At 40.8% G+C, this 22,835-nt stretch overlaps 3 protein-coding genes across 3 annotated transcripts; all 3 read left to right on the top strand.

The window, feature by feature from the left end:
- Positions 1 to 1,383: 1,383 nt before the first annotated feature.
- LOC139214246 (tripartite motif-containing protein 16-like protein) lies at positions 1,384 to 2,780 on the top strand. The gene has a single exon (XM_070845048.1). The coding sequence runs from the start codon at positions 1,384 to 1,386 to the stop codon at positions 2,650 to 2,652; it is 1,269 nt and encodes a 422-aa protein (XP_070701149.1). The 3' UTR covers positions 2,653 to 2,780.
- Positions 2,781 to 4,060: 1,280 nt separating this feature from the next.
- LOC139214245 (tripartite motif-containing protein 16-like) lies at positions 4,061 to 7,638 on the top strand. Its single transcript, XM_070845047.1, has 2 exons — positions 4,061 to 5,339; positions 7,058 to 7,638. The coding sequence occupies exons 1-2, from the start codon at positions 4,089 to 4,091 to the stop codon at positions 7,442 to 7,444; spliced, it is 1,638 nt and encodes a 545-aa protein (XP_070701148.1). The 5' UTR covers positions 4,061 to 4,088; the 3' UTR covers positions 7,445 to 7,638.
- Positions 7,639 to 8,495: 857 nt separating this feature from the next.
- On the top strand, positions 8,496 to 20,508 carry stard3nl (STARD3 N-terminal like). The gene is made up of 9 exons (XM_070845061.1): positions 8,496 to 8,635; positions 12,086 to 12,434; positions 15,394 to 15,471; positions 15,609 to 15,686; positions 17,384 to 17,437; positions 17,891 to 18,008; positions 18,774 to 18,872; positions 19,456 to 19,523; positions 19,623 to 20,508. The coding sequence occupies exons 2-8, from the start codon at positions 12,231 to 12,233 to the stop codon at positions 19,518 to 19,520; spliced, it is 696 nt and encodes a 231-aa protein (XP_070701162.1). The 5' UTR covers positions 8,496 to 8,635; positions 12,086 to 12,230; the 3' UTR covers positions 19,521 to 19,523; positions 19,623 to 20,508.
- Positions 20,509 to 22,835: the final 2,327 nt, after the last annotated feature.

The raw sequence follows: 22,835 nt of genomic DNA, 5'->3' as shown, positions 1-22,835 counted from the left end.
GTAAATAAACTTTCTGAAAACTGTAATAATTTCCAACACACCTCTTGGAAGACATGCTACACCGTATTCTTTGTAAAGCCAAGTATTTATTTCCACTAGATAGTCTGTAGTCATTTGGTAGGAAGTTATTTGAACCTGAAACAAAAGTAAAACATGATACAACAGTATTAGAATTAGTATTAGTATCTTTTACCCTTATTGGACTGCAGTGATCTGCTCTTTCTCAAAGGACCTGATCAGAGCCTAGAGAAGCTGGATACTGTGCACTGCATTATTTTTATTATTAGTGGCTATGGAAATCATGTACGGCCCTGCACTCTGTATGCTGCTGCTGCTTCTGGGCAGCTCATCTGTGTGTGTAAAAACCAAAATCAATGCCCTCTCACAGTATTGTGCAGATGTTGGTAATCAGAGTAAGAACTGAATTAACTGAAGCTGAATTTAAGTCACCTTTAAAGGATCAGGAAAATAATGTTCTTCGTCAATGTGACTACTCTAAACGTTTGAGAAATTGTACTTGATGTGGTGAATATTAATAGGATCTTATGTTCACATGTCTGTAAGTATGTCAGTACGTCAGGAACAAGGTTGATGCTTCCCTCTGTCCAGGTCTCTCTTGGGAAATAGATTCTGAACCCAGAAAGACTTTCTACAAGGTTAAATAAAAGATTTATATATAGGGCACACTGAATCCTGCATTAACTCTGAATGTTTTGCTGACATAAATGAACCCTCAAATCTACTTACAAATACATTATAGTGTGTTATAAACATTTATTAGAAATGTATGTACTACTTATAAACTCCGGGTAGAGGTGGATACATTATTATCACCAAACCCATTTGTTTTCCTGAGCTTTTTGTTGATTTCATAACTTTAAAAACTGCCGTTTGTATACTCTGTGTCACTCTTTCTCAGTAGAACAGAATTTACCCCCTTAGAAAGAACATAAATGGGACATAATACCCCCTCTGACAAAATGGATTCTCTTTGCAGTGTGATAACTCAAATTATAACTCAATATGGTTACATCATTTCTACTTTTGATTTTGTTCTAATCTCCCCTGCATGGTTAAACTCACATTGCCCCTTTAAAAGAGACTCCCTCCTCCTGCTTGGATGCACCAAAGCCTGACAATCCCTCCCTCTTGGCCAGTTCCACACTGTGCACACAAATCTGTTGTTGCCTCCACACTGATATGCAAGTGTGGCGATGGTGCAAACAAAATGTGACAGTGCAAGAGCTGACGAGCCGCATTTAGTGTAGATCAGCAAAGGAACAGGAGAGAAGGGAACAGAGTTTGGTTGAGGATCAGAGCACAGACTTTAGTTTTCTTTCAGAGAAAGTGAAACTCAGACAGTTGTTGTCACTGAGAGGTGAAATGGCGCAGAGAGGAGTTCAGCTGGAAACCTTCTCCTGTTCGATCTGTCTGGATCCACTGAAGGATCCGGTGACTATTCCCTGTGGACACAGCTACTGCATGAGCTGTATTAAAGGCTTCTGGGATGATGAGGATGAGACGAAAGTCCACAGCTGCCCTCAGTGCAGGCAGACGTTCACACAGAGGCCTGTCCTGGTGAAAAACATCACGTTGGAGCTGAGTCGACTGAACATCCAGCAGAGGATCCAGGACAGAGAGAAAGACCTGCAGGAGCTCCAGCAGGAGGTGGAGGCCATCAGTCGCTCTGCTGATAAAGCAGTGGAGGACAGTGAGAAGATCTTCACTGAGCTGATCCGTCTGATGGAGAAAAGAAGGTCTGATGTGAAGCAGCAGGTCAGATCCCAGCAGGACGCTGAAGTGAGTCGAGTCAAAGAGCTTCAGGAGGAGCTGGAGCAGGAGATCACTGAGCTGAAGAGGAGGGACGCTGAGCTGAAGGAGCTCTCACACACAGAGGATCACAACCAGTTTCTGCAAAATTACTTTTCGTTCTCCCGTCTCAGTGACTCTCTAGAATTACCCAGCACCAAAATCCGTCCTCTGAGATACTTTGATCATGTGACAGCAGCTGTGTCAGAGCTCAGAGAGAAACTACAGGACGTCCTGAGGGACGAGTGGACAAACATTTTACTGCCACAGCCAGAGCCCGAGACCAGAGATCAGTTCTTAAAATATTCACGTCAAATCACATTGGATCCAAACACTGTAAACACACAGCTGTTATTATCTGAGGGGAACAGAAGAGCAACATTAATGAGAGAAGAACAGTCTTATTCTAGTCACCCAGACAGATTCATTAGATGGCGGCAGGTCCTGAGTACACAGAGTCTGACTGGACGTTGTTACTGGGAGGTGGAGTGGAGCAGGAAGAGAGTTACAGTAGTGGTTGCATACAAGAATATCAGCAGAGCAGGGTCCATGAATGAGTGTGCATTTGGATTCAACAACAAATCTTGGGCATTAGAGTGTAACTGCAGCAGCAGCAGTTATAAATTCATATATAACGGCGTCAAAACCCGTGTTGCAGGCCCCTGGACCTCCAGAGTGGGAGTGTACCTGGACCACAGAGCAGGTCTTCTATCCTTCTACTGCGTCTCTGACACCATGACTCTCCTCCACAGAGTCCAGACCACATTCACTCAGCCACTCCACGCTGGACTTTGGTTTAGTGGTTATAAGGGAGCCACTGCTGAGTTCTGTGAACTGAAGTAGACGAGGGACATTAAAGAGGAAGCAGGGAATTCTTTTTTAGCTTTAGTTTTTAGCCTTTTTTTCCCCAAACAAAGCAAAAAATGTGAAATGCATAAATCCCTGTACACCAAATGTGGAAGAGCTTTCACACAGCCTATAAATCTACAGACATATAAGTTTTCATTAACAGCATTTACTTATCTGGAAGGTAGTTGTAAACTGCAGCTTCATTTTTTTCAGAGCACAGAAATCTTTGTTTTATTTTGTTGCGTTGTTTATAACCACATTGTTTTTTAAAATAATTTCTTGCCTTGTTGTCTTTATTACGGATTGCTGATCAAAATAAATTTTGACTTTTGAATTCCGCTCTCATCTCTTGGTTATTTCTCACGCCTCCTCTTGCTTAATTTTTAATTTAATTTAATTGTCAGTATTTTAGTCTTTGGTCTTTTAGTCAGGCAGTCTCATTGAGATTAAGATCTTTTTCTACAAGAGAGAACAAGCAACATTCACAAAAACACACAGAACAAGAAATTACACACAATTACACAATAACAAGAATCAAAGAGGCAGCTACATGAAACAGTTTGAAGAACCAACAGAAAACATCAGGTAATAAGGTTTTAAAATCTCTGAGGGTAATGAGTGACTTCAGTTTGAGGCCACTGCTCATTCCATATAAAGGGTGTTTGGTACCTGAAACCAGTTGTGCCAAAGGTGGTGCAGGAGTAAGGGATCTCTAATGTTAAGTAGGCACTGGATCATGTGTTTGTGGATTTAAATGAGAGAAAAGATGTGAGGTCGTCTGAAATCTTCAACAGAGGAGCTTTGAAAGTGATTCACATGAGGTGACTGTTTGTTCTTGGCTATGAGGAACTTCATCCAACCTTCTGGTGCAGAGAGCAGTGTTGAGTCCTGAATTTGCCATTTATAATGAAGCATAATTCACTGTGATACACAGAGTTTAACTGATGAAGAGTTGATGGAGCCGCATCACAATATAGAATATCTCCATAGCCCCAAACAGACATAAAGGTTGATTGCACAATAGTTTTACGGTTGGATGGAGACAGACAACATTTAATCCAATGCACGAAATCCAGTTTGATTCAAATGTTGGATATGTGCCCTTAATGATTCCCAAGTAAATTGCTAAATATCTGTATGACTCAGTAAGAGTGCTATGTGGAGTGCTGGACTCCCCTTAATCGATCGCTGCAGCACCTCCTCTGGCAGCATTTGTAACAAGCACCTAACAAGCCAGCTGCTCTGTCCATATCTCTCCTTGTTCCCTCCCCATCAGATCTACAGTGTGAAAACGGGTGGAACCATCACGTGGTGCAGAGCAGAGCCGACCAGGCCCCGTTCACTGCAGGAACACATGCTGTTCAGATCAGAGCTCAGACTAGTTTCTATTCTAAGAAAGTCAAACTAAGTTGTTGTCACTGAGAGGTGAAATGGCGCAGACAGGAGTTCAGCTGGACTGGGAGATAATTTCCTGTTCGATCTGTTTGGATCCACTGAAGGATCCAGTGACTATTCCCTGTGGACACAGCTACTGCAAGAGCTGTATTAAAGGCTTCTGGGATGAGAATGAGAAGAAAGTCCACAGCTGCCCTCAGTGCAGGCAGACGTTCACACCGAGGCCTGTCCTGGTGAAAAACACCACGTTAGCAAATTTAGTGGAGAAACTAGAGAAGATTCGACTCCAGGCTGCTCCTGCTGATCACTGCTATGCTGGACCTGAAGATGTGGCCTGTGATTTCTGCACTGGGAGGAAACTGAAAGCCCTCAAGTCCTGTCTGGTCTGTCTGGTCTCTTTCTGTGAGAAACACCTCCAGCCTCATCTTGATGTGGCTTCTTTACAGAAACACAAGCTGGTGGAGCCCTCCAAGAAGCTCCAGGAGAACATCTGCTCTCGTCATGATGAGGTGATGAAGATGTTCTGCCGCACTGATCAGCAGTGTATCTGTTATCTCTGCTCTGTGGACCAACATAAAGGCCACGACACAGTGTCAGCTGCAGCAGAGAGGACTGAGCGGCAGACAGAGCTCGAGCTGAGTCGACTGAACATCCAGCAGAAGATCCAGGACAGAGAGAAAGACCTGCAGGAGCTCCAGCAGGAGGTGGAGGCCATGAGTGGCTCTGCTGATAAAGCAGTGGAGGACAGTGAGAAGATCTTCAATAAGCCGATCCGTCTGATGGAGAAAAGAAGGTCTGATGTGAAGCAGCAGGTCAGATCCCAGCAGGACGCTGAAGTGAGTCGAGTCAAAGAGCTTCAGGAGGAGCTGGAGCAGGAGATCACTGAGCTGAAGAGGAGGGACGCTGAGCTGAAGGAGCTCTCACACACACAGGATCACAACCAGTTTCTGCACAGCTACAAATCACTGTCACCACTCAGAGAGGCCACACACTCATCCAGCATCAGCATCCGTCCTCTGAGATACTTTGATCATGTGACAGCAGCTGTGTCAGCGCTCAGAGACAAACTACAGGACGTTCTGAGGGACAAGTGGACAAACATTTTACTGCCACAGCCAGAGCCCGAGACCAGAGATCAGTTCTTAAAATATTCATGTGAAATCACACTGGATCCAAACACAGCACACACAAAAGTGTTATTATCTGAGGGGAACAAAAAGGCAACAGCAGTGAGACAACCACAATCTTATTCTAGTCACCCAGACAGATTCACTGTATTGTTTCAGGTCCTGAGTACAGAAAGTCTGACTGGATGTTGTTACTGGGAGGTGGAGTTGAGAGGAGATGGAGTTGATGTGGCAGTTGCATATAAGAATATCAACAGAGCAGGAGGTCCGAAGGAATGTAGATTTGGACACAATGACAAATCATGGGCCTTATATTGTTATCAAAAGTGTTATAGATTTTTGCACAACAGTGTTCAGACTCCCATCGCAGGTCCTTGGTCCTCCAGAGTGGGAGTGTACCTGGACCACAGAGCAGGTCTTCTGTCCTTCTACAGCGTCTCTGACACCATGACTCTCCTCCACAGAGTCCAGACCACATTCACTCAGCCGCTCCACGCTGGAATTTGGCTTTATTATGGAGTCACAGCTGAGTTCTGTAAACTCAAATAGTCCGATTTTTTAATTCAATGGTATTTGTTCACCTTAACTGACAGTTCTCTTCATGAGAATGTAAACTTCTCAGTGGTCTAAATGTTTGAAAATGTATTTGTAGTGTCTGATATGTGCCTTTAGTGAGTATAAATATGAATGTAGTGTTTTTATAAGAAGTGACCAGAGAGGTGGCTCGAGGAAGACGAGGACAGAGAGACAGCAGATTCGGCTGGGGGTTACGCTATCTGTTCCTACAATTGGCTGAAAGTCTTCCCAGGCCTCCATGGTGCCTGTTAGACAACTGACCTCTTTGCAATAAACCTATTTTATTCACTAAGTCGTTGTCAGCGGAAGTTTCCTTTCATCAACTGCATATCATCATCATCAGAGAAGATACGACATATACAACATGAAAATATATGTAACACTAATACGAAAGAAGAGCTGAGGATGTTTTCCTCCTGAAACACCACAAAGTTCCGTGTTTATGTTCGGAGCGTTTGTCAGTCAGCGTCTGTCCTTTCTGCTTTCCTCATTAAAACAGCTTCGTCATGGAGAAACGACTTTTCTATCACATAAAACTAATGTTGTTTCAAGCTGCTGAAGGCTCAGTGAAGTTTCTTCTCGTCTTCTTGCAGTGAATGTCACAGCAGGTCGACAAGTGAAATGTGAAAACTGATGCACAACACAAGAGGGCATCTTCATCCTGCTGACTAGTATGTGATTCTTCACTTTTGGTTACAACTAACCCCAAATCTCTCCTTCCTAAATACTGGTTACTTCCTGAAAATTGATGTGAGTACTATTTATAAAGTGGAAACTCTTCTCTCCCATCTTCCCCATGTGACCTGAATGCAGCATCAGTGTTACAGGCTGTGACTCCTGTGAACAAACTGACTTGGTCTGATATTACATATATATTTAAATCCATCTTTATTGATGTTGTCTGAAGCTGCCAAAGGCTCCATAAAATGTCCTCACATCTTCCTGCAGTGAGTGTCACAGCAGGTTAACAAGTGAAATGTGAAAACTGATGCACAACACAAGAGGGCACCATCATCCTGCTGACAAGGGAGGCTGTGAAGATTAAAGCTCCTCAACTCGCTCTGTTTGCAGATTCAGAGAAGATTGTGTTTTTAGGCCGATAAGATAAAACTCATAGAACAAATACAATGTGTAATATATCATGATTAGTGGTGTGAAACTGCTGTAAGTCATCAAGAAGTCCTCTTCCAAAAAAAAATAAAGTTAGTTATATTAAGTAAAAGTTTTGTTTTTCTTGTTTTTTGAAAAGAGAAGAACAGTCTTATTCTAGTCACCCAGACAGATTCACTGTATTGTTTCAGGTCCTGAGTACACAGAGTCTGACTGGACGTTGTTACTGGGAGGTGGAGTGGAGCGGGGCAGGAGTTTATGTCGCAGTTGCATACAAAGATATCAGTAGAGCAGGGAGCCTGAATCAATATAGATTTGGACTCAATGACAAATCATGGGCATTAGATTGTTACACAAAAAGTTATTACTTTTGGTACAACAGTGTTCAGACTCCTGTCTCAGGTCCTCGGTCCTCCAGAGTGGGAGTGTACCTGGACCACGGAGCAGGTATTCTGTCCTTCTACAGCGTCTCTAACACCATGACTCTCCTCCACAGAGTCCAGACCACATTCACTCAGCCACTCCACGCTGGACTTTTAGTTTATGGAGCTGCTGCTGAGTTCTGTAAACTCAAATAGACAGCAGTTATTGAAGGGAAGTTAGGTTAAAGTCTGTGTTTTAACACTTCAATTAATTTTGTCTTCATGTTTGTTGCTGACAGCTGATTGTTGTGGCTTTTCTTCACTGCACACATATCACATGTCAATCAAACATTATGGGCAGGAGTTTGACGTCTTTTCATTGGGTTAGGGTTCTTCTGTAAATGTTTGAGTGTCTTTAGGCGGCGCTCCTTCCTGCATCTGTTCAGCCGTGGAGGCTCTCGCTGCTCGGGATGACCTCTATTTATCTGAACTCCAAATACCTGATGAATATTTGTTTTCATGTATTTGTATTGTATTTTTTGTCTTCCACTGCATGGGTCTGAGGACAGAAAGAAGCAGACCTTCATTTATCGTCGACATTTAATTGTCACCACAATATGTAAAGAAAGCTGTAATTACATTTACAGAAGTTAAGCTGTACATCAAATCACTCAACAAGAGTCTTTGAATAGATTTTACTGGTGGGACATGTGACCAAACTGTAGGTTTATAGAATTAATTTCTTCTCGTTTTTATTCCAGGGCCTCATACGAACAATTATAACTTTATTCATAAAATATGTTTACAAATCTATTCTTATTCTTGTTTTGTTAGATATAGTATAGTGTTATTTTTGGGATATCATTTTCACCACATTTTTAAGAAGAAATAATAAAGGAAATTTTTATTTTTTTTATTTCTATTTTACAGTCGTTTCATTCATGAAATATGTTTAAATACCTATGCTATTATTATGATGATGATGATTATTGTTATCATCATTATTATGATGATGATTATTAGTAGTAGTAGTATGTTGAATATAGTATGGTGTTAGTTTTCCATATTGTTTTTACCACTACTTTTAAGCAGAGGAAGAATCTTCTAGCAATCTTTTAAGAATGCTATTTCATTTTAAATTTGTTTATTCCTGTTATGTATGGTCATAAAAATGTGTTTAAAAATTCAGTGTCTTGTTACGGTCGTGACGGCCTAAAGACTTCACAGCCCATAATGCCTCGCCTCTTTTTTTCCCGTCTTGTTCCGGTTAGCTTCCTCCATCCTGTCCGAGCAGACGACGGAAACAGATGACTCGTCTGCTGTGCTGAGGTTACAAGCTGCCGACTGAAACCTGATTCAGGTCTGATTCAGAAGATTAAACCCCCCTCGAGGGAGCGAGTTTAAAAGGTAAAAATCGTGATGGAGACTTTTTAAAACCCGCCTTTAGACCATGACTTCAAGCTAACCAGCTAGCTCGCTCGCTAGCTGTCAGACGATGCTGGTAAACAGCTCTGCTTTATTATGACATCCTTGGACGCTGTAAAAAAGCTGCACCGTGACTGTTTATTTCGCTGTAAATCATCTCTTTTTCCTCGTTATTTCTTAGTAGCTGCTCAGATGTGTGCTAAGGAAGCTACAGTGGTGCTTGTTGTTACTCTTGTTGGCCTCCTCGGCGTTTCCTGCTGCAGACTGTTTTTTTTTTGGTTTTGTTTTTTTAAATCGGCAATTTAAAGTTGTCAAATTGATGCAGGGAAACCATCCTCCAGTACAGATCTAATCTCTAACCAGCTCATCTGTTGGATGTGCTGGTTAGAGCCATTTTAACTAGCATGTCATTGGATTTGGACAACATATCAGGCCGTTAGAGCCAGACAATATGCTTTAGCTTAAAATCTGCCAAATGCAAATCACTGGAGGAGACAGTATCATGCCCACCGTAGTGTCCCAGTTCTCTGTCTCAGCCTGATGATCCAGCTCACCCTGTTCTTGATCATTACAATAGCATGTTTTTCATCATGTGTTGGTGCGGGTGAGTCCAAACAGTCTAAAACCCAAAGATATTTCATTTACAGGACACAGAAAAGCAGCAAATCCTCACATTTGAAAAGCCAGAACCAGGAAATATTTGGCATCTTGCTTGGAGAAAAAAAAGAGATATTTAATTAATGAACTTCAATCAACTAATTGATTAATGGATTCATCGTTGTTGCTCTCACCAGTAATGAAAGATTACCACATTACCCTTGTCAGACTTTTATCAGCACTGGTATCGTCACACATGTATCATCAGCTTCATCAGCATCTGACTTCTCGTCAGTACAGTCAACAGAACATAAACACATGGTTAGTAGTTGGTCTTATGCTGAGAAAAACTTAGATTAACAGGAGGCAAACTCATGAATGAATGAATGACATGCAAATGCTGGTACCTTCGTCATTACAGTTCTAACCAACCAGGAACTAGTATCATTTTACATTTGGACCTCAGTATCCATCCCTAATTACATTTTTTATATCCTATTTTTAACAACTTCTTTGTATTTTTGAGTGTTTTGAGTTGAGGACTCATCTAAGGATTATTTTTGCTCCCAGTTAAATCTGCCTATTATTTTCTCAATTAATAATTGTTTGAAACAGAAAAATGTCCATCGCGTTATCCTAGAGCCCAAAGTGACCTCATCAGGTGTCTTGGTTTGTCTGACAACTAATCCAAAATACAAAAATACCTAATTTTATTACGATGTAAAACCAAGAAAAGCTGCAAATTTTCACATTTGAGAACATAGATCAAGTTTTTTTTATCGAAAAGGACTTAAATGTGTAGTTGATTGTCAGACTAGTTGCTGATTAGTTTTCTCTAAGTAAATGATGATTACATGTGCCAAAACACATAACAGGCTGTTTCAGAGGATTCAGTCACACCCAGAATACCAGTGCTCATCTAAATACACTCTCAGAAGAAAAGAAAGGCATCACGTTTGACCCAATTGTGACTTTTTTGTCCATTGTAGGCACATAAAACAAGAAGGAACATATAACATGATATTTTCAGGTCAGTTTTTGTTGCTGTGTTTTTACCTGGAAGGAAGCAAACTAACAGGCCTGTCGATTAACTGACGGCATTGGTTATTCATGTCTTCCTTACCTACAAACAGCAGGCACACACAGTTAGAAACTAGCTGGTGGTGAAAGAGGAGCAGCTAAAACCAGACCAAACCAGAGCTAAAAGGCGAGTAAAAACTGGACTTAAACTCATCATGTGGACACAAATACCACTCCAGATGAATGATTCTGTTCTGTCAGTGAAAGGAGCTACTCTTCTGTTAAGTGGCCAAAAAAAAATCACTCAATACAGCTTTAAGAAGCTTTTTATTTTTCTGAGGAGTGAGCTGGCTGCCCTCTGGTTTTACAATAATATCGACAAATATGCTTTGGTCTTTAATAAGCACAAGCTTTAAAGAGCTTCTTCCGCGTGACTGCATTCATCTGCAGGCTGACGATCACACTGGAGGAACCAGTTTCACAAACATTTCAGTGAATTCCAAAGAATTCTTCTGAGATCTAAACGCACAGAGATTAAAAAGTAGAGATCATCATGATTGAGTTGGCCTGCTGCAGTTTGTTTATTTTCTCCCCTGGCTATCAACAATGAGAGGAAGTAGAGCCCCGCCCTCTGTCCCAGAGGAAGGTGCCGTCACATTTGCCCTCAGGTTGCCCACTTTCTCCTCATTATTAAGGGGCCGAAAAGGACGGGATGGATGACTAGACTGACACAGGCAACAGAGCCCCATCTATATATCAAAACGGCTGATATCGTCTGCTGTTATTATCTTACTGCAGATATACTGGTATTGACGTACATGTTGACCAGTAAGAAACTACCAGTGCTGCACAGAAATGCAGAACATATGTGTGAGGCCATGAAATGATGCCAATCATAGTTTATTACTCAACTTCTCAGTGCCGATCTTGGTCATAATTCCTTCAAATCAAAATATAAGGAATCAGAAACTAGGGATGTTTTATTTTTTTACCCCGGCCTGAGTCCTGTAATACTGGTCATCTGCCAGTCTGATAATGCTATCAGATGCATTTTGTGCATTAAAAAAAACAAAATTCCTATGTAAATAACTATATATAACTACATATATAACTATAAAAGATGAAAATCATGAGCTAACATGGAACCCGTTCATAGTGAGGAGAGAAAAAATGTGCCAAAATCAACCTGCTTGAATGACATGTCACAGTCACAGTATCTTACAGTAAGTGCAACAGTACAAGTAGTTTCACTTCCTTAAGCACCAACAAGAAGTGTTAATAGAGGTCAAAGCTCGTAGCACCCAGACAAGAAAACCACTGTTGTCTGGGTTATGTAACTATAGTCTTACAATGTTCTTGTGACTATTTAAGCAAATAAACATGTTTTTTCCCCAGTTCAGTAGTGTTTTTAGGTTACACACGAGCATGAAAACATCAGTTTTGGACCTCGCTGATGCTTTGGTGTCTGCAGCCAGGTTCAAACTCCAAAGTGCTATACAGAGAGATTAAAATAAGGAATTAGTAGATTAATGGTTACAATAAATAAAAAACCCCAGCAATGATCAAATAAAAACGCAGACATGAATAAGTGAGGATGTAAGTAAATTCATAAAACGGGAGGAAAGAGAAGTGGCTGTTTTCAATGTATGAAACAAGTTTCATGACGACCGTAACGATGAGCTGAAGATAATTCACTGTGGGTTCATTATCATTATACATTATACATAAAAAAAAAAGATAAGTGCAGCTTTAACGTGGCTAAATCTTTCATTCTGAAATCAAATTTTTTCATCCTTTGTTTCAATCTCCCTGCAGATGCAGTGATGAAGTTTACCTCCACAGAGCGAGTCCACATCCACTAAACCGGTCCGGCTTCCTGTTCCAATGACCCGCCTCCTCTGAGTCCACCATCCGTTGACCAGTGGGCGGTGCCAGCCCTGCTCAGTGGGCGTGGCCAGTGATGGACAGCCGATGCAGCAGCAGCGCTGAGTCGCGGCTAACCGGCAGGGGGGTGGGGTCTATCAACACCACGCCCATATCCGCAAGGGTGGAGTCGTATGAAGCCGGGGAGAAGAAGTGCATTTCGGACGTGAGGAGGACCTTCTGCCTCTTCGTCACCTTTGACCTCTTGTTCATCACCTTGCTGTGGATCATAGAGCTCAACGTAAGATTTCTGTTTGTGCTGTGAATGTCTGTCACCTAATAGATGTCTGAATCAGAAGCAAAAGAGTTAAGTTATCATCATCATCATCATCATAAGTTATTACATTCTATTTAACACCTTATCAGAAGGCCTCTCTCATATATAAGTAATATACCCAGAGCTGTACACACAGTAATGGCTTTATGGTCAAATGGTTTTGTTTGAATTGTGTCAAGGCCGAACAGAAACGGGTCTTGCTTGGGAATTGAATCGAGGTCATGAAGCTACTAAACATTATGACCTGAATGAGGAAGTGCGGCACACATGCCCAGAATGGTCCAGTTTCAGCAAAGGGATTCTTGTGCAACACTGACAAACACTTTTTGTTTAACTGTGTTTGGATATTCCATTGAGTCACCATGAACAGTAAATCTGTGAAGCTCGGCTTCGCAACACTTAACATTTCATTCTCTCTACGACTGTAAACTTGTTGAGCTGGAACTGAAACGTGCTCAAGGGTTTTCTCAAGGGACACCTCATGGTGTCTTTACTCATGTCATAAATGTGAGGTACGTAAGTTAGTACAGTGTTAAGCGTCTTTACCTATCAGTGATGTTAGCTAGCTAGCTTGTACTCGCTGCACAGATTCTGAGGTAAATTCTGTAGTTTTGAAGTCAGGAACAGCAACCAGCCCTATTTCAGAGATTGTGGCTAATATTGTACCTTGTTGGACTTTTAACTTAATCAGAATCGGCTGGTCGAACTATTAAAAAATCAGAAACGGCCAAGAAAATTACAATTAGCGGATCTCTAGCTTTGACTGTGGTCAGGCTTTGAGATCAATCAAACAAAGCAGGATCCAGTACCAATCTTTTAAGATATGTCTGATAATATGTTTGAAGTCATCACCTTGGGATCGTGGAAATTCTTACGAGTATTTTCTCACTAATCTCTTACATTTCATTGACTAAACAAACAAATAATCAAAAAAAGCAATCAACAGATTAATCAATATTTCAGTCTGGACAAAAATGGTGGACCCAATAACCAACTGAATAAGATATTTAGAATAGGCATTTGTTAACCTTTCTATGTAATTGAATTCCTCTGTTTGTTGCCACTGTGGAAGCACAGTTACAGAGGACGGTGAGGGTCTACAGCGTGACTTAATAATGTATAGATTAATATAAGATTAATAATTAATCTTTAAAGCAGTGGTCCAGGACAGTAATAGCCCCTGGATAAGAATTAAACTAAAGATAAAGACTCATAATCGGAGCCATTGCTGGGTGGGGCAAATTCCAGAGCCAAGTTTAGTCACCAAACCAGTTATAGCAACAAGTATCGTTTTCTGCCAAACACTTCATTCCTCTCATACTGATAATACCACTGGAGCTGATGAGGCAGCTGAATAAATTAAATCCAGTCAAGTGAGGCAGATGGTTTGCATTTTCAGTCCAAGCTCCTTTTGTATTTACTTTTTCTATCCAAAGTTTCCTGCAGTGTTCTATAGCAGCAGTGAACCCCCTCTCCTGAAGTAAGCTAACAAAATTACAATTCAACACACAACCTCCTAGGAGGAAGAAGCACTGGCTTCATGACATGAATCTTGCTCTTGCTAGAAAGCTGTGAAAGAACAAAGAGCTAAGTTTGCTGCATTCCTTTTAAATGTTATAGCTGGTGTTACTCTTGTCAGTAATCAGTCCTGGGCAAATAAAGGCCCATGTTCCAAATCAGGCCTTCCAACCAAATAATTTGGCCCCCTTCAAATGCCAAATTCTTCCTTTTTGACTGTACGTGGTTTAGTGTAGATAACAATAAAAGTCTCATCCAGCCATTAATGAAGCAGGCCACTGTCTACATATGAACAGTTTTTGTTCATTTTTGGCAAAATGAATATAAACATAAGCTGCTGTAACTCAATTAATGCAAACTTGTTGATGGGAATTATGACATCTGCCCTGATAGATGTTAATCTATGAGGGTTTATACTGAGTTAAGAGAGATAAACATACAATACATTGACAAGCTGTGCGGTTCCACAGCACCTGTAAACACACCCCTCCACCCGTTGGTTGAAACTTAATGCTAATTGTGCTGGTGGATGAATCGCAATTCATTGTCCATGTGAAAGACATAGAAGAATATTCATTTAGCACAAGTCATATCGTCATGGCAATATTGAACAATGTAAATTTTCCTCATATTGTACCTGCCTAATTTTCTGTTACTCACCCAGCCGTTACCCCCTGTTTTCAGTCTTTGTGCTAAACTAAGCTAAGCTAAGCTAAGCTAATGGCTGCCAGCTTCAGACATGAGCGGTCATCTCACACAGTGAATTTAGCATATTTCACAAAATGGCTGACTATTGTTGTTTTTTTTTTTAGATTAACCCATAACATAAACAGATGTTTGAGATACGATCCCTTAAATCTGGTTATTGTGACCAAGATATGTTGAAAAAGCTGAAAAATCTGTGCTTTCTGATGAACAACCTGTGTAATGGAGACCTTCTTTATGAAGAAACTTATAAATATGTAATGCAACTTATCAACCAACATATAGGCTAATATTGGTATATCTATGCTAAGCTAATATCAGTTAGTGTTTATGTAGAATGTAAGTAGTAATGAGCCCAGTACAGAGCCTTGGGGTACCCCCCTATTCATCCCAATGGAAGTTTTTAAGATCTAAGATCACACTGGGTGGCAGCGGAAGAGGACATCTCGACCAATTATTCCAATCAGCGACACTAAAGGGGGTCAAATTAGACATAAACTGACTTACTGACAAGATGGCATCTTCTGACAATGACGTGTTAAAAGTCACTGAACTTTTCATTATGCCCCATTCTATTGTAAATGTTGTCAGTGAAGATTACACGGCTGTATCCTTAGTTTTATGCTCCTCATTCAGTAGACAGGGGGCGTCCACATACTTCTGGAGTGTCTTTTCATAAGTAGTTTATGTTTTTTGGCAGGTGAATGGTGGCATTCAGAAGCAGCTGGAAAAAGAAGTCCTGCAATACGACTACCACGCCTCCTTCTTTGACATCTTTGTAAGTTCTTAATTTTTTTTTCCACAGTGCATGTACAGAAAGTCCATATTTATTCCTAATTCTAATCTTTCTTCCTAAATGTTTCCATCATCCTGTGTTCTGTTCCTCGCTTCTTCCTTCCACCTTTCCTCTGTCAGCTCCTGGCTGTTTTCAGGTTTGCCACCCTCATCCTGGCCTACGCCGTCTGCAAGCTTCGTCACTGGTGGGCCATCGCAGTAAGTTTTTTTTTTTTTTGAAGACTGAAATATGACAGTATTCCTTTTTTTGTAACAGCAGATAGTGTATTAGTGTTTGTATTAGTATAATGTAGATCTGCCTCAGGTGAGAATAATATTCATACAGCGATTATAATAGTAATAATAATAACAAGAACAATAATTATGATAATAGTAGTTATCAAAAACTAGTTACAAAGTTCTTTATAGTAAAACTGATAAATCCAAGAAATACCAGATAAAACTGAAATAAAATACATTAAAAAAAAAAAAAGATATAGTAACAAATGAGGTTCAACCATAATTGCAGTGCAGAATGAAAACATGTTTCTGAAATTTTAAAATAATGCTTTGACATAATGTTTGACAGTCCAATACAAGACCACATTTAACTAAGACCTCAGTAATAAACATAGACAGATTTACACATTCCCAACATATATCATCACTGAACATTAGAAACTTCGTAAAAGAAGACTCTATGGCAGATATGACTCTATGGTACCTAATAAAATGGCTACTGAGTGTACTTTCCGCGTGGTACTTTGTGGTACTCTGCAAACTGCGTGTGTTGTTTTTGTCAGCGTTTTTTTGCTGAAGGTAAAAGTTGTGATGGGATATGAAGCAGTAAATTTAAGTGAACCTCATTCAGCCCAGTTCTTCTTTTAAGAATCAGACTTCTTGATTTAACTTGACGGTTATTTTTGAGGCTGTAGGTCTTGGTAATATATATCCTGTTGCGTGCTGTGTTTTTGAGGTTATGTTTGTTCCTCTTTGCTTTTCCTCCGTTTGTCAAATGTCGGCATGATTTAAATTTTTTTTTAAACACCAGCAGTTCCTCTAGCAGCAGCTCTTGTGAAGATCCTGAATCTGGTCATTTGAAGTGAAACAGCCAGCAGCCACGGAAATGGATGACAAATTAAAGGACACACCAATATGAGGTGTCATATCCATGTGTTTTAGTGAGGTGTTGGTCCACCACGATCCTCCAGAACAGCCTCAGTTGTCTTTGTCATTGATTCTTTAAGCCTCTGGATCTCTACTGGAGGCATTAATACCAGTCCTCCCAAAGATATTCCCTCATTTATTGATCTCATGATGGTGATGGAGAGGGTCATCTAACATGCCACTTCAAAATCTGCCACAGGTTTCATGACCAGTGTGGAAGTGTGTAGGTTTGATACGTTTCTGCACTCAGTTATTCACATTTTTACTTTCATTTGCAGGCTCTGGTCACATTACATTAAAATGTAGTCATTACTGAAAGCAAATTAGACGGTTATTTTAATAATTAGTAACTTAAACCTTAAGATTACAAAACAAATGAAATCTAATCTGACTACTTTTGCTTCATTACTTCAAAACCAAATATTGCATCTGTACAAAAGAAAAATGGACCCATACGCAAAAATTTCAGTTCAGCAGATATGCCTTTTCTCTCTAAACATCTCGAAACAAGTCTGAGTCTGAGCCTGTCAGCAGCTACAACAAGAACATTTAGCGGACCTACTTTGATCAGGTGACGTTGCCCTGAAGGATTACATCACAGCCAGTGAGAAAATGTGTAAAATGGGGCCCAGGTTTGAAAATGCCGGAGTTATTCTTTTATATTGATGATGATGATGACGTAAAAACACGAGATAATAACTAATAAATGGATAAATAGTCTCTAACCAGTGTTTGCTCTATTTTCACAGATCACTACTGCAGTCAGCTGTGCTTTCTTGATTGTTAAAGTCATTTTATCAAAGGTAAGTTAAAGACGTGATATGAGACGTTGAAGTTACATTTTTATAACATTAATGTTGAGGTCCAGAGCTGAGCAGATCATTACTCCACCTGCTGCTCATCATCAGAGCCACCATTCACTTTTTAATAATATCTCATCACCAGTGTTTGGAGACCCACTGTCCTCCGAGATAAAACACCAAACTTAATTTAAACACTTTAACTCATTGCTGGTAAACATGAATTTGAATTGAGGAAATGTCTCTTAAATGTGTTGCAGGAAATTGTCCCTTACGTTTGTTTCCCGGCTGAAAAACAATGCTTATTTATTGGATGTTATATATTTTATATATCTTTTTATTATATTTATTTATTTTATGTATTTACTTACTTTTATGTAAAGCACTTGTGTTGCTTTGCACTTAGTTTATGATAATATAATGTAATGTAATATGTGTGTGTGTGTGTGTGTGTAGCTGCTGTCCCAGGGGGCCTTTGGGTACCTGCTGCCCATCATCTCCTTCGTGTTGGCCTGGATAGAAACGTGGCTGCTGGACTTCAAGGTTCTGCCTCAGGAGACTGAAGACGAAAACAGTGAGTGTCAGAAACACGGTGCTCCTCTGTGCTCATACTACCACAAATACCACTACTATTGTCATTACTACTACTACTACTATTATTATTATTATTACTATTATTACTAGTACTACTGCTACTACTATTATTACTACTGCTTAAATAAAAGTACCTAAGTAATCATGTTTTTTATGCTAAATATTCATCTTAAAAGAAAATACATTTTTCAGATAAAAGTGTGAAAAGTACAATATTTCCCTCTGAAATGTCATGGAGTAGAAGTATACAATAAAACAGTACAATTCTGAGTTACTAATACTATATGTATGTACATACAGTATTTGAGTAACTGCAACTTTTATTACTGCTAGTACTGTTAAAATAACTGCTACTACTAATACACTAACTACTACTAGTACTGTGGGTATTACCATCACTACTGCTGGTAGTATTGCTGCTACTCACACAGGTGTTTCTACTACCGTTATTACTATTTTTAATTAGCTGTTACTGTACTTCTACTACTGCTGCAGCTATTAGTGGTACTGCAAACTGTCTGTAATTATTATAATTTAATGGAATCTTATTATTTTTTAGTATTTTGGTGAATTTTATTTTGACAATAAAATGAAGGGTAAAAGACTCAAACCTGAAGCTGTAACCATGATGATTACTGCTGGTCATGTGACTGGCATCGCCCTGATGTCTACGCCGTCGCTCCTGATTCGATGGAGTCTTCTCCGTCCTGCCGTCCCACTTGTTGTTGTCCTCTGTGTGTTTCAGGGTATCTGTCCATCGTGGACGCCGCAGAGCGAGCTCATCTCATGTGTCCAGGTCCGTTATCAGACGGACAGTTCTACTCTCCACCGGAGTCTGTGGCAGGTCCGTCTGAGACATTTACCTCCACCTTTTTCTCACCCAGTCACACTTTGAATCGATGACAGTCTGGCTCTTGATTCAGACTCAAACCGTCCACTTTAGGATCATTTAGCCCCTCAAAGTCTGATTTGATTATCAGACTTTGAGGGCCCCCTTCTGGCTTTCTGCAGTATCACAGGAAATGGGCCAAACTAAAAAAAACTCTGAGGATCTTTGATTGATAACTGAAAAGAGCCTTGACACAAACGCCGTGAATACAAGAGCTGAATAATGTCGTCACGTTTTGTAAATAAAAACAAATAAGAAAATAAAAGCAGGACCACATCTCCATGAGCAGGCATCCCTGTGGTCTCTCACTGAAGGCGCATAAAGAGGTTTTAGAGGCGAACACCTCCAAACACTCCCAAAAAAGACCTCACGCAGGCGACACTGCATCGAGCAGAAAGCTAACAACCAGAGCGGTCTTCTTATTGAACTCTTGGTTTCCAAAAAAAATAAAAAAAATAAAACTGTTCCTTTAAATCCCTGACTGCTTTTTGATTTGCTGGTTTCTCTTCATGCTGCCTTGTTTCTCTCTTGTGTTCAGACTCTGATGAGGACCTGGATGATAAACATGATCCAGAAAAAGGGCTCATTCAGCAGGTGACCTAACAGGTAACGTGTCATGTAAGCATTTACATTTACAGTCAGCATCCCGACCCAAATCCCGAATCTCATTTTGTCCCTTTTTCTTCCTGCATTTGTTCTCGTCAGGATCTCCACTCATGAAGGTGAAGTGTTTCTCCTGCCCCTGCTGTGCTACTGAGGGAATATTCTGCCTTACACATTCTGCCATTTTAGTTTTTATTCATCTCAGAGAAGCCTTTGTATACTCGTACCCACATCAGCCTTTCTGCATGAACACCTGGACTGGAAAAGAGCAGCTTTAAAAAAAAAAAAGAAAAACGTTCAGTATCATAAACACAATTAAAGAACTGTGGACCTTTGGCGAGAATTCATATTAATGGTTGATTCATCACACATCGTGTTTGAGAGAGAATTCAGTGAAGTTAAATAGATTTTAGATCAATTTGGCATCAGATTGTGATTCAGAATCTTCAATTTCGCCCGTCAATTGTTTATTTCTTCTCTGCTGAATTCATGTCTTATATTTCATGTCATGTTTACTTTTAATGTGTTTATCATTTTCACATGCTTGGGTTTGAAGTCACTGTACAGGAAAATAAGCTTCCTCCACAGACGCTGCATAAAGAAAGAAAGAAAGGAAGGATCTTTGGGCCAGTATTCAGCTTATTTTGTATGCAAACGATATGTACAACTTTGGCTAATTTCTGGTCTTTTAAAAGCGTTGAAAGAACTCGTACAGAACATTGGAACTATTACAGTACAAACAATACCATCTGCTTCTAAAACAGGAAAGTGTTATTTTACTTAAACACCAAAATGAGCCATAAATGTGCTGCAGTTAAACGTGAAGGTTGGATGGCACCATGAACTGTAAACTGCTCCGCGAAGCTGCTGTCAGACAGCCCGAGCTGAAAAACACGTGTACATATCGTCATGCATGCCTCGCAAGCCGAGTGGTTTTGTTTTTATGAAGCTTGTCTGTAAAATAAGATCATTAAAATGTGAAATCTTGTGCAGCTGTTTGAGTTTCCTGCTTTACTGTCATCAACAGATCTACAATCTACAAATAAAACCATGAAATTGCTTAATAATCAAGCACTTTTGACAATTAGCTGAATTACAAAAGTTATTTTAACCTACATAGTGTCACAATAAAAGATTTATTAGGGCCCGAGCCCCAAGCAGTTTGACGCCATGGCGAATTTCGCTAGAAAATTTTCCTTCGCATGAGCATTAAAAGTGCAGTAACTCGACTCTACAAGGTCCTATCTTCACCACATTTATACTGTTTGATGACTGTCTGGCTCCGAAGACATGCACTTGCTAATTTAGAACCACAGTCATAGCGCCACCTAGTGGCGGGAGGAAGTGCATGTTTTGTTCTCAGACCTCTCTCTCTCAGCAGGTTAGCCACAGCCACCTCAAATTTGGTCCAAACATTCCCAAGACGTGGATGATGCAAAGTTTTGAAGCTCTTGAGGTTTTGTCTGCTCCTCCTCGCTCCCTAGCCCCCCCCCTCAACAATACACCAACCATTATCAGGAAGTCACAGCTCCCTGCCACACCCACCCCCTCCCTAACTCAGCCTCACCTTCACCACCAGCCAGGTTCAGCAGGAGCTCTTCAGGCTTAAGAGGAGCAAAGCTAGCGGACCTGACAACATCAACCCCAGGATGCTGAAAGTGTGCGCTGGGCGCTGTGCGTTGTCCCGCTGCCGAAGAATAGTCATCCCAGTCGACTGGTGATGCCAACAAGGTGAACGAGCTGGTGAGGAAGGCCAGCTCAGTGGTTGGACTGGAGCTGGACAGCCTGGAGACAGTGGCAGAGAGGAGGACAAAGGACAAGATCAAGGTCATCCTGAAAACCCCCTCTCACCCCCTCCATGATGCGTTATCTCAAGATGTAAGCTTTACATAAAGAGCAGGTCTAGACCAAACTCTTTAATAAGACACAGACCCAGCGATTCAGGAATTCAAGAATCCCCACATGAGCAGCATCAAATATTATATTAAGAAACAGTGGCAGGAAGAACTCCCCTTTAACAGGAAGAAACCTTGAACAGACCCAGGTTCAATGTGGGCGGCTTTCTGTCAGGGTCTGTGTTGGGTGGAGGTTGGAGAGAAAGACAGAGAGAGCGAGAGAAAGAGAGAGAGAGAGAGAGAGAGAGAGAGAACACAAACAGCAACCAACATACTAACAGAGACTAGAGCACTAACAATAGGAGTGTGACTAAAAAATGTGCAATATGGTAATATTGAAAAACAGAGTGGCCGACGATCTGCAGTAGTGATTCATGAAGCCAGAGAACCGCAGCAGGAGAACCAGGACCAGGATCCACAGGAACCTGAGAGATGAGAAAAGCACAGAAAGGCTCTGGGGAAGATACCAAGTTAGTAGCAGACATTAAGCGGACATGAGACATAATTATGGAGAGGAAGAGGAGGAGAGAGGAGCCTAGTGCATCATGGGAGTCCCCCGGCAGTCTGAGCCTATAGCAGCATAACTACGGGCTGATAGCTGAAAGCTCTGGCTCCATCACTACTTTAAAGGACTTTGGGAACCACCAGTAGGCCTGCATTCTGGGAGCACAGTGCTCTAGTGGGGTAGTACGGTACTATGAGCTCTTTAAGATATGATGGAGCCTGACCATTAACAATCTTGTAGGTGAGGAGAAGGATTTTACTAGAAGCCAATGAAGAGAAGCCAGTACAGGAGAAATATGGTCTCTTCTCTTAGTTCTCGTCAGCACACGAGCAGCAGTGTTCTGGACCAGCTGGAGAGTCTTTAACGGCTTATTGGGGCAGCCTGATAATAATGAGTTACAATAGTCCAACCTAGAAGTGACAAATGACTGGACTCATTTTTCTGCATCATCTATTTTTTAGCAATATGACATAGATGGAAAAAGGCAGTTCTTTGTCAGCCTGGCTATTGTGCTGAACAGAAATCTAGGGTTGCTTTTATTTTCTTCTATTAATGAGGAGTAGTAGGCGGCTCTGGCATTACAGAGGACCTTTCTATAGGTTTTAAGACTATATTGCCAGATTAAATGGGAGTCTTCCAGTTTGGTGGCACCCCATATCCTTTCAAGTTTCCACGAATGTTGCTTAAGCTCGCGTGTCTGGGAATTATACCAGGGAACTTGTCTCTTTTCTTCTTTTTTAGAGGGGCAATAGAGTCTAGTGTCATTCGCAGTGAACCTGCAGCACTATCAACCAGATAGTCAATTTGGGAGGGGCTAAGATTAGCATAGCGATCACCCATAGCACAGGGACACACCAAGGAACAGGAAATTGTGTTCGCCAAGAAACAGGAAATTGTTGTATCTTCAGTGTACAT

This window comes from Pempheris klunzingeri, chromosome 15 (genome assembly GCF_042242105.1).
Source record: "Pempheris klunzingeri isolate RE-2024b chromosome 15, fPemKlu1.hap1, whole genome shotgun sequence".
Taxonomy (NCBI): Eukaryota; Metazoa; Chordata; class Actinopteri; order Acropomatiformes; family Pempheridae; genus Pempheris; species Pempheris klunzingeri.
This window is presented reverse-complemented; position numbering and strand designations above follow the sequence as displayed.